This window comes from Carex rostrata, chromosome 15, assembly GCF_964058835.1.
Source record: "Carex rostrata chromosome 15, lpCarRost1.2, whole genome shotgun sequence".
In the NCBI taxonomy this organism is placed as follows: Eukaryota; Viridiplantae; Streptophyta; class Magnoliopsida; order Poales; family Cyperaceae; genus Carex; species Carex rostrata.
This window is the reverse complement of record NC_135932.1, coordinates 3,230,873-3,242,994: the sequence shown is the minus strand read 5'-3', so window position 1 is coordinate 3,242,994 and position 12,122 is coordinate 3,230,873. Positions and strand designations below refer to the sequence as shown.

General features: G+C 31.5%; 1 protein-coding gene across 3 annotated transcripts; it reads left to right on the top strand.

The window, feature by feature from the left end:
- Positions 1 to 223: 223 nt before the first annotated feature.
- Positions 224 to 4,881, top strand: LOC144566314 (protein PSK SIMULATOR 1-like). 3 transcript variants are annotated; one of them, XM_078316311.1, is made up of 12 exons: positions 224 to 408; positions 872 to 1,291; positions 1,651 to 1,973; positions 2,169 to 2,261; positions 2,350 to 2,440; positions 2,521 to 2,611; positions 2,712 to 2,806; positions 2,898 to 2,967; positions 3,074 to 3,174; positions 3,373 to 3,489; positions 3,590 to 3,711; positions 4,223 to 4,881. In XM_078316311.1, exons 2-12 carry the CDS (start codon positions 1,001 to 1,003, stop codon positions 4,716 to 4,718), a joined length of 1,890 nt encoding a protein of 629 aa, XP_078172437.1. In that variant the 5' UTR covers positions 224 to 408; positions 872 to 1,000; the 3' UTR covers positions 4,719 to 4,881. The 3 variants fall into 3 exon arrangements, with proteins under 3 accessions (XP_078172437.1, XP_078172438.1, XP_078172439.1); XM_078316313.1 differs by having other exon boundaries at positions 295 to 408; positions 1,158 to 1,291; XM_078316312.1 differs by lacking the exon at positions 3,373 to 3,489 and having other exon boundaries at positions 250 to 408.
- The last annotated feature ends 7,241 nt before the right edge of the window (positions 4,882 to 12,122 follow it).

Below are 12,122 nucleotides of genomic sequence, written 5' to 3'. Positions count from 1 at the left end.
TTGATTTAAAATTCGAACCGTTCGATCAGACCCGGACCAATCCGATCTTAGGTGAAATGCATGGAGAGACTTTAATATTCGTGTTGAAACAGATCTGACGGTTGGAATATAAACTCAAAATTTGAGTTACTTTAGGTAAATCGTTCCCGCATCAAGCCCCTAGAAAACCATTAAACAAAAAGAAACAAGCAAAGATACAAAACACCAAAATCATATTTTAAAACAAGCAGCCACTGTTTCTTTCATAAATTTTATTTCCTTTGATCAAATCCTCTAAGCTTTGACATATTCTCTCCTCTCTTCAATGGATTACGACAACTCCGCCTCTAATTTCTTTCTATTAAACCTCTTCCTCCTTGACCTTTTACCTTCTTCAAGAAATCCAGCCTCTTTCGTTGGTCTACAAAGGTGTGTTTTTCCTTCCTTCCAGTTCCTCATATATTTTATTAAGATTTAATATGAAGTCGTTGTGCAAAGATCGAATCTTTCTGGGGTTCCTGGGCATTATTCGATTCAATCGGATTTGGGGTTTCTGTTCTCAATCGAGTCTATCACGCTCTTACAACCTCCTCATATTTTGATCCGTTTTCTTATGTTGTGATTTTGGTTAAGTAGGTTTTAGTGTATCCTTTTCTAATATTAGGATTGATTTTCTTTCCCTTTGATCATTCATTAATAATTTCTGATTCCCGCAGTCAAGTAAAAAAATCCAAAGTTTCGAACTTTCTTAAACCAATTCACCAATTTTTCATAAACAAATTACTCCCCAAATACCTTCCTCACGATTTCTGAGTTTTTTTTTTTAATATATATATATATAATGGGTCGGTTTTTATATAAGGCAATTCAGCATTCTCCTCTTATGTGACAGGTTTATGCTGATGGAATAATCTTCTCAAGCTATATCAGCATCATATCTCATTCCAATACACACCATTATATGGTATTTACCACTTAATTCCAACTTCAAACAAATAATCCTCATAAAAATAAAGAGAAAATGGGAGGGGTTTGTTCGAGTGCAAACCCTTTAGATAGAACACCTAGCGAACTCTCCTTCCGTGCATTTCAATTAGTCGAAGATTTGAAACCATTTACATATACAAAGCCTCCAAATAGGCGTAATGTTACACCAATTGATGAAATAGTTGAAACAGAGACCGAGCCTCGTCAGACCTCTTTATCTGAAAATAAGCATCAGAATCCCGAGACGATGGCCCCGAAAGAAGTTCAAAAAATGAAGGGCGTTACTGTAAATAGCACAGCAACAAAGAACTCGGGGTCAAGCAAGGTAATTTATTTTATTTTTTCTTTTTCATTGTTGACCGTTTTCAGCAGGAAGGGTAAGCAATTTTGGTTATGGTGTCATAACTTAAAAGTTGCTACAACTCTAGGCCAAATTTGATGTATTTCATTTACATTTGCAACAATTGAAGGGTTATATAGAAATAATAAATACCGCTACATTTGATGAGTAGCCTGGAATTATGCATTTCTTAGTTCCAATAGAATTAATCAGAAATATCCATATTTTTATACTTATTTACAAGAGATATTTAGTTTCCCAAAGCTTATTACAATCTGGCATGAATGAATACTAATTTATTAGAAAAAAATAGCCCTGTATTCATGATGAATTCCATTATGTAGACATCTGGGGGGAACATTGTGGGGAGAGTTAGCAATGCCGGCTTTGGCAAGGCCGTAGAAGGGTTTGATCTGATCGTGAGTGGAATGGTGAATTTGACTCCGAGCACCGGCTTTGCGTCCGGGTCAACCGCAAAGGGAACTGTTATCTGCATTCTTGCATTTGAGGTGGCAAATACCATTGTCAAAGGCGCAAATCTCATTAATTCTCTCTCAAAAGAGAATATTAAGTACTTAAAGGAGGTGGTTTTTAACTCTGACGGGGTTCAGAGACTGGTATCAAGTGATGCCGGTGAGTTGGAGCGGCTTGTTGAAGCTGACAAAAGGTCCGGCGCAGTTAATTATTATTATTATTCTTTTTTCGTTTTTTCTTATGATGGGCAAATTGAGTGTTGTATATTTTGGTGTACTTTGTTCTCTTCTCTTTTTTTTCTGTGCCATTCTTATCCTTAATTTTTATTTTTGAATAATTATGAATTTTTTAGAAGTATAAATATAATTCTTTTCTCTCCCATTTGTAGGCGTGAACTGAATGTATTTGCAAGCGAGATTGTTCGCTTTGGAAACCGATGCAAGGACCGACAATGGCACAACTTGGATAGATATTTTTCCAAGTAAACTACTTATTTTAATTCTATTTTCATTTTTTTATTTATTTATGTAGTTCGTTATTAACTTTTTCATATTTTTCTTCATAATCAGGCTAGATTCAGAAGTAATGCCACAGAAGCAACTAAAGGAGACAGCAAGGGCGGAGATGCAATACCTTCTCAACCTTGTTAAAAATACCGCGGTACATGAAATTTTGAATTGATAACTAAAATTTTGCTTACTTCCGATTTTATTTTTCAATTATCTTTGAAATAATTTTAGGAGTTGTACCATGAGATGCACTCGTTGGATAAGTTTCAGCAAGAATTCAAACAAAGGAGGAAAGATGTTAGCCTTGCGGACTACGAAAGAGGTTCTTTTATTTACCATTTTCTGTCTCTCCCTCTATTGTTCATCTCTTTATCTACCTCTCTCTCTCTCTCTCATGTGGAATAAAAACTGGAATGTTGCAGATACAATGCAAATAATAGAGCAGGAACTAAAGAACCAAAAGAAGCATGTGAAAAGATTGCAGAAAAAATCTCTTTGGTTTAAAATGCTTGAAGAGGTAGACATCCCTTTTTCTCTTGCATATGATTCACATCTATAAAATATAACCTAATCATGTATTAAATATACCTTTTGTTTTATCTTTTCAGGTTATTGAGAAGCTTGTTGACGTTGTGCACTTCTTGCATTTGGAGATAGGTCGAGTTTTTGATGTACCTGGTAAATAAATCATTGTTTATTTCTTTCTTTATTTTTCAAATATTAGAATTTGCATATTGGTCCTTGAAATTTTCTTGCCTGTGAAACATTTTTTGTTATGTTGCAGCTGGAGAACTTGAGAATGGGTCAACTAATAGTCGTCAGAGTCTTGGGTCTGCTGGCCTATGTTTGCACTATGCCAACATTATTACACAAATTGACGTCATGGTAAGAAGAAAAATACTTTATTTATTGTTTCATAATATATATATTTTTTTTTTCATTTTTGTAACATGAGATGAGTTAATCAGCAATAGTCAGCATAAAATAGTTGGAGGATTAAAATTAGCGTATTTCTAATATATTCTTTTTAGAATATTTGATTTTAACATATCTGTTCCTTCTATTTTATTTTAATGAATAAAGGCATCTAGGTCAAGCTCAGTGCCTCGAAATACAAGAGACACTCTATACCAAGGTTTGCCACCAAGAATTAAATACGCCTTGAAAAATAGGTTACAGCCGTTGCCTCTTGCTCAAGAGGTATTATTTACCAGTCCTGCTTAAGCACTGTACCGATCACCTTTTATTGGTCATTATTCTTTTCCATTTTGTATAATTGAATAATATTACTCTTTTTCAGGTTTCGCTGCCTCTACTGAGAACCTCAATCGATAATAGTTTACAATGGCTAGTACCAATGGCCAATAACACAACTAGGGCCCACCATGGATTTGGGTGGGTCGGTGAATGGGCTAATACCGGGTACGCACCCATATACTATTTTTAAGTATTCAATTAAAGAAGAGGGTTCATATGTCTCCATTTTTTGTGACTCTATCATGCCTTCATTTTTAGAACTGCAATAACTTAAAATATAAAACTTAAATATCAAAATAAAACCATTAGATATGATCTATATCATTTTCTCTATTCACACATAGAAATCTCGACATTTTGATTTTGTTTTAAATAGTATCAAGGACTTGCAAAAATACACTGATTTGGATAAATTATGGACTTTATTTTTTGCAACTTATTGATTCATATAAATCAAAATCAAAGAATAATATTTTTTTATGTGCATATAGAGAAAATAATATAGATCACATCTACCAGTTTTTTGTCATATAAATTTTAAATTTTTTATTATTAGAGAATTAAAAAGTGGAGGCATGATGCAGGCACAAAAAATGAAGGCATTTGAACCCTCCTCAATATGTGAAACTTATAGACACTGTTAATATCCTTTGCTCATTTTCCTTGTAAATTTCAGGGGTGAAGTACGGAGATCAAACGGCCCGGTGCAAACCGAAGTCATAAGGATAGAAACATTGTATCATGCTGATAAAGTAAAAACTGATGCATATATCTTAGACTTGCTCACATGGTTACACCACCTAATTAGTCAAACAAGACCTCTAAATGGGGGCAATAGATCTCCATCCAAGTCCCCAGTGCGGTCTCCCCCGAAAATAAAACAATTGACTCTCTCTCTGGAGCCTCAAAATACCGAGAGTTCGTCATCAAATGCTAATTCTACCAGAGAGAACCCAGAAAAAAAGGTGTGTAAAATTGTGTCCAACTTGACAAAGTATAGAGGATTGAGTAAGAGTCAAGAATTTGAGAGGAGATGTAATTTGAAATTGAGAAAAAATGATAGGTTGAGTAAGAGTACTGGCAACTGGCTGCCTCCAGTTGTGGATCTCGAAGCGGAGAGGATTAGGGTTTTGGATATGATGGATAGAGTGGATTTTGCTAGAAATATTTGAGATTTCTTTATTGGCCTTTGGAGGGGAGGGAGGGGGATTGGAGTTTTGTTTTCTTGGAGTTCTCCATTGGGGGTGTGCTGTGTTTCTCTGTATTGGCCTTTTTTTTTTTACATAGTTTTGATTGTACATTAAATATGAAATGAAAGAGCAATGTTACTGGTAACCTACTGTCTTTTGTCCCATTTTTGGAAACTTTTATGTAACTTGTTTTTGTTGACAGTAATCTTATATCACGTGTTTTAAACTTTTAATGGTCATGTTTAATTATGGAGTAAAAGATGAAGTAAATTTGTTACTCTACATTTAAGCCATCAAACAAGGATAAAATAGGAGTAAGATGGAATAAGAGAAGAGTTAATTTGAAGTAAGTAATTTCACCTCTTCGGACAGATTAACTATTTATTCAACCCGTAAGTTTGTTTCCCAACATCTTACTCCGGATGAATTGGTTTAAACTATGACTTAAAACCACCAAATTGTAAAATATATGGAGCATGTTGAAATAAGAAATTTAATTCTCATTAACCACCAAACATTGTCTAAAAGATTAGCCGAAAAATTAATCAAGTGAAGAAAACAGAACAATATCAAGGGGATGACCATTTTTTCGATAAAAATAAAAAATGGCCCATGAAAACTAATTTTGTTATGGGCCTCAAATCTGGTGTCATTTGATAACAAACAACCAACTTGGGCTTTATTATTTTCAGCGACTTCCATTATATAATTTTTTTTTTTTTTTTTGTGAGAAAGGCCTTCCATTATATCATAACACGGACATTTCTCAAATTCAACTGATTCAATAAATTTTATCCAGGAGATGCCTTTTTCACGTATGAAACTCTCATAAGATTGCATTTAGTGTGCAGGTCAGCAGGTGAATTAGAAAAACTGTGCAAAACAAGACCTTTTGTGTGTTAAATGGATCTGGACTAGTCAGTGAGCTGTGAGCCCCACCACCATCACCGAAGCAGAAAAAGGGAAAAGGTTTCTTACCCCTTATGGAGTTATTGCTGTTTTATCTTCTCCAGTTCCTGAAAAAATAGAGGTGTCCATTTCCTTAAACTGTCTGCAAATTGTCATGCAAAGGTGATTTACTAGACAGCCAAATCTAGGCAATACAAGGTTTGGTTTATATACATTTCTATTCTGTGTTCTTCTCTATTTTTTCTATTATTTTACTTGCCATTTTTAGGCTTTCTATATTTTCTTCAACATTTTTTTGGCTGAAATCACAGGGTTATACTGGCCGAGAATGAAATTTTAAAAAAATTAATTGAAAAAAAGATGCACATTGCTGGTCTTAAGTACTAGATCTGGAAATTAACCAACAACTAACTTGATAATTGCCAATAGGGAATGATGTCTGTTTGACCTATAAATTAACAGATGCAAGATAAATAATTATCATGGTTTCTTTTTGGTGGAAAGAGATGTGCCAAAGCTTTATGTAATTACTGGCATTATGACTTATTCAGTAATAAGTTAGATATGTACAAATAAACAGAAGAAAGATAAATAATTTTCATGTTTTTCTTTTGGTAGAAAGAGATGTACCAAAGGTTTCTGTAATTTGTTATGCTTTAATTTTACAATTTTCTAGTTCATTGTATAAAAAAATGATAATTTTTTTTTTAATTTAAAATTGATTGATCATTCATCATAAAATCATTTTAAGACTGAATATCTATCAAATTATTTCATAGAAGGCTGAATATCTATCAAATTCATCCAAATCTGATAATCCCTCTCTAAATAATTATTTTTAATACTTAATTTAAATAATATTTTTGTAATTATATATGTCCTAAGTGTTAGTGTGTTATAAAAACTGGATATACGCTATATAATTATTTGTAATAAACATAAAGAAATTAAGATTTTCTAAATAGAACTATGATCACAAATGACAAAATCTCCTCCTACAATCTCTATGCACTTATTTCTTATGGAGCACTAAAATACTGGCGCATAGTAAATTAGTGATACTTGATCAAATCAATCTTCTCTAACTTTTCTTGAAGCAATAATTTGATCTAAAAGCTTGATGCTGTGGTGATAATAAAGAGGATAATTTGGAACCGCCATTATTAAAAAATAAATTGCCTTTTGCTCTCCTAAATAAAACTCATGTTATAATTGTGTATAAACAATTGGAGCGCCTTCTAGCAGATGTTATCTTTTTTGTTAATTAACTATACACTTTTCAGAAGAAGAAAAATTAGGTACATACACAACTTTTTAGAACATTTTTCAGTCTTTTTATGTTGCTCGCTTTTCGTACTACTGTCTGGCCATTATGGGGTCATACTTATTTAATGAACTTTATTCAATTATATGAACATATTAATCTTACTTTAGTTGTTAATAAAAGTGCACATAATATTCCAGACACCATTTTAGATTCTAATAATTAAGGACATGTAAAGGGGGGGTAATCAAAGAATATATAAAATATTTTGTTGCTAAAAACATAGAATTTTGGTAGATTAATAATTTGCACATCTATCGCGACAGCTTAATAATTAGCTTTTACAGAAAATTTATAACTTTTTGTCGAGCTTTTACCAAAGAAACATTATTATCTATTCAAGAAATAAACATTGTTAAAAGAAAGTGTTTAATAACTAAGTTACAATAACAGACTTAACATATTCTCGTATTTTCTGTAAAAATTCTTCTGCAACTTATCGTGCTATTTTTAATATACATAATTTTATTGTTTAAAAAAATATTTATTAGTTTTTAAAATTTATTGAATCTAAGATTTTTTATGCAAGTTGTTCATTTTAAAAAATAACTTTTTCTTTAAATAGATATTCTCTTTACAAAACGAAATCCGAAAATAATACTGGCAAGTTTGAGCAATAAGAGACACTTACATTTTCTTTTTGGTGACACCAGATTACATCCTATATTTTCAAAGTCTAAATTAACAGTCGATCTAAATTGTTCAACATGATGGATATATTAAAATATGCCTGTAGATCAAATTTTACATTTTTAAAATTTTTTTTTTACTATTTATTAAGATGGGTACAAAATTCAATGGTCTGAAAACAATGATTTTATAAAATACTTAATAAATAGTAAAAAAATCAAAAAAAATGTAAATTTGATCTGCAATCATATTTTAATACATCCATCATGTTGAACGGTTTGAATCGACTGGTAATTTGGACTTTGAAAACTTTGAAAATATAGTATAATTCAGTGTCACTGAAAAATAGTGTAAGTTGATTCCTTCTGTACTTATATATGCTAATTTCAAGGAGCGATTTAAATTTGATATCTATTGTAGATATATATAATGGAACTGTATTGAGATTCGTGCCAAGTTAAAGACTGGTACATGTCTGGATTTAAAATTCTACCGTCGATACTGATCTGGATATGGGAATGAACTCTGCTGCTTTTCTATAAGAAAAGCAGCAGAGTGCTTTTCCGAATCTAACCGTTCAAATTTGTTGAGATTTGTGCATAAAAAAGTTTCTTTATAGAGATACGTGAATATAAAATTTTGAACGTTTAGATTCGGAAAAGCAGCAGATTCATATCCCTGGATATGAATTCATGGAGAGTCAAGATAATTGAAATTGTAAGCATGAAAGAGTTAGTGTAGTGCGATTTTAGATTTATATCGGTGCCAAAATTACAATTTTCTAATTTATAAGGAGGCTTGACTCCACTCTGCCTCCTTTTGCCTCTATCTCTGTAGAAGAATTAAAGATCAATTAGTAAACAGTTAATACATACATTTGGTTGATTAGAATTCCATCAATGTTACTGTTTGATCATGGCAGTAGCAGTGGCACAATCTCTCACCACTAAGACCTAGAATCAAATTCTAGCGGACGTTGAATAGAAATTTCAGGCGGGTCTATACTCTATATGTCCAGATTTTTTTATTTTTAGAAATATATTAAATATTTTATATAGAATTAGAAATATAAGTTTTTTTAGATATATCATAGAAAGAATATAATCATTGATTTTACTCTTAGAGATTGTATGCAGAGTTGCAGACATGACATTTTTTGTGGCTAAGAATTGATATCATTCTTAGAAAACGTCGAAAGAAATCAAATAATTAATTCAGTTCCTTCTATTGTATTAAAAAATATTCCATTTTCTCCTTTATGATAAAATATTCATTATATTTCTAAAAATAAAAATTTCTATCGTTGTACTTGCACTGAAAAATAATAAGGGGCATGATAATTGTCCCTCCACTCTCATTCCTCCATTATTCTTCAATTTTATCTGTTCAATCTCGTCCACATTTTTCATGATCTATAAGAAATTTTGCGAATCTAAAACCACGAACGTCTTCTACGCAATTTTATCTTTCAAATGAGATCCATGATAACATACTTTCGAGCTCGTCATCACGCGAGTATTTATACCTCGTCATTTAAGTATTTATACATAGTATTTTACACATATGACACTGCTGACATTTAAAAGTATTAATATCAAGTATTACAAGTATTTATTCCTATGCACTGAAGTATTTATACTTATGTGGTCAATTATTTTTGTTAGAGAAAGGTTGACGCAGGGACGATTGGGACAGTTCATGCGGAGATACGGGGTCCACGATTGGGGATAAATACTTGCACGATGAGGTAAAATACTTGTGTGACGATGAGCCCGAAAGTATATCATCATGGATCTCATTTGAAAGAAAAAATTGCGTAGAATACGTTCGTGGTTCTAGATTCGCAAAATTCCTCATAGATCGTGAGAAATGTGGACGACATTAAAAAAAAAAAAACTAAAAACGTGTATGATTATTCTTCCCATGTAGTTTGAGTGGTCCCCATATAGTCATATCAAGTTAGACATGCAAGTATTAATATTTTAGTTTGTAAGTATTAATTTATTATCTTCTAAGTATTTATACCTATGAATTTAATTAAACTTGGAAGACCACAGTGTTTTGAATAAATTTAATTAAACTAGTTAGTTAAGTTAGTTTATGGAAGTTAAACACGATTGGAGATAAATACTTACAAGTATAGATATAAATACTTGCACGATGAGGTATAAATACTTGTGTGACGATGAGCCCGAAAGTATATCACCATGGATCTCATTTGAAAGATAAAATTGCGTAGAATACGTTCGTGGTTTTAAATTCGCAAAATTTTATATAGATCATGAAAAATATGGACGACATTCGCAAAATTTTACATAAATGCAGATTTAAAATATGGGGAGATGATGGAGGATGGAAACGGGGTATTCATATAATTATTCAAATAATAAAGAGATGTGATGGGAGCTGTGACAGCTATATGTTTACTTTTACTTAAAAAAAGGAGCTATAGAGCTTCCATTCTCTAACTTTGGTTTGAGAACATGCCTTGATTGCCTTCCAAACAAGAGAATTGACTGATTAGAATATATTTTATTAGAGTGAATCTATGGTACTATGCATACCACGGGTTGTTACTGTGTTACGGCTCTATATTCGAGTTTTCAAATCCTAACGGTTGATCCGAACCGTTCATCTTGTTCTCCATATTAATATGTGTTTGGAGACCAAATTTTACATTTTTTGAAAAAAATTTACTATTTTTTGAGATATTTAGAAAATCACTTGATCTGAAAATTCTGGACCATCCAAAAACAGTGATTTTCAATAAATCTAAAAAAATAGTAAAAATTTTTCAAAAAATGTAAAATTTGGTTTCCAAACACATATTAATATGGAGAACAAGATGGACGGTTCGGATCGACCGTTAGGATTTGAAAACTCGAATATAGAGCCGTAGCACAGTAACAAATCGTAATATGCATAGTACCATAGACTCACTCCTTTTATTATATCCAAAAACATTATAGAAAAATAATGTTGCTTGTTTAGGACGGCCTATGGTGCACTATTGACTATTGTTACTATCCTTCTATTTTTTTTTTTCCTGAAAATATTAACACCCCTCAGTGTTATGTCATAGTTCGATGTTTAGTTTTGATATATATTCAACTAAAAACAAAAAAGTTATGATATATACAAATGTAAGCATTGGAATTGAAATAAGCTATGGATTGTATAACAAATTTTTCAAAAAAATAAAATATATTATAAAATACATAATGAGCTATGCATTGTATAATAAAACTAACAACGAGATAAAGAATCATAGTGTAAACTATTTATATTTCGATTAAAATACAAATATTTATATAATAATCTCACTCGTTTACTTACATTTAGCCATAAAGCATTTTTCTAGATAATACCTTTTTTCATATGAAAAGAAAGATAACCAAAACTTTAAGTTAGGCACACACCTTGCCCCTAAGAACTAGCTAGTGATTCCTCTCTACTAACAAAATATTTTGTTTATTTGGAGCAACAAGTTACTTCATACAAAAACCAAGAAATCATGTCAACTTTTGGATCTTATAGGAAGCATCGTATCAATACTTTTCTAATTTGCATTAAATAAATGATTGATAAGCTTTGGATCAACCATAGAAAAAGCTTAGTCCAAAAGTCATCTATTTGGATCTTGTGCTTTCTTGATATTGCAAAAGGATATTCTATGGTAAAGTTTTATTAATTGATATATAAAGTTTGTTTAGTACATCTTATTGTAGTTAATATATGTTACTTGTGGAATAATCAAAAGGATATTTAATGATTTATTATTGTTGCTTTTTAATTATGTTACTTATGCAGTTATGCTTGACCTTAGTTTTATCAACTGATATGTGCAAGAAGTTCTAACCTGTGATGCAATGTTTATTTTATTATCTGAAATGACCTTTTTACATATATTTATATGTTTGTGGTACATATATTTTTTAATAAATAAATTTCTTTTATATGCAAATTCTATAAACCAACCACTAAAAATGGCTAGATAAATTCAACAAATATGAGAGCAAACCTAAAGAACAAAATTCAATTAAAATATAAGGAAGCTGATAACAGTACTCTCGCTACAGTATTCACAGGGGACTACCGAAAATTAAATATGAAAAAATAACCTTCTGTGGGGATCACAAAAACTGCACAATTTGAATTTTTTTTCCTAAAGTATTAATATCTATGCATGAAAATATTTATACCTATGTATGGAAATATTTATAGCTATGAGGTGAACAATTATTTATTGTGCGGGTACTGAAGTGCGAAAATAATAGTACCTATAACACTGTACCCGCGGGAGGACCACCGAAAATTCAATGCAAAAAGATAACTTCCTGCAGAGACTGCAAAATCTCCACAAATTTTTTTTTTTCCATATTATTAATACCTACGCAATTTTTTCTTTCAAATGAGATCCATGATGACGTACTTTCAGACTCGTCGTCGCGTAAGTTTTTATACCTCTCATTACAAGTATTTATACCCAGGGGCGGAACCAGGACTTGAACTTGGGGGGGCCG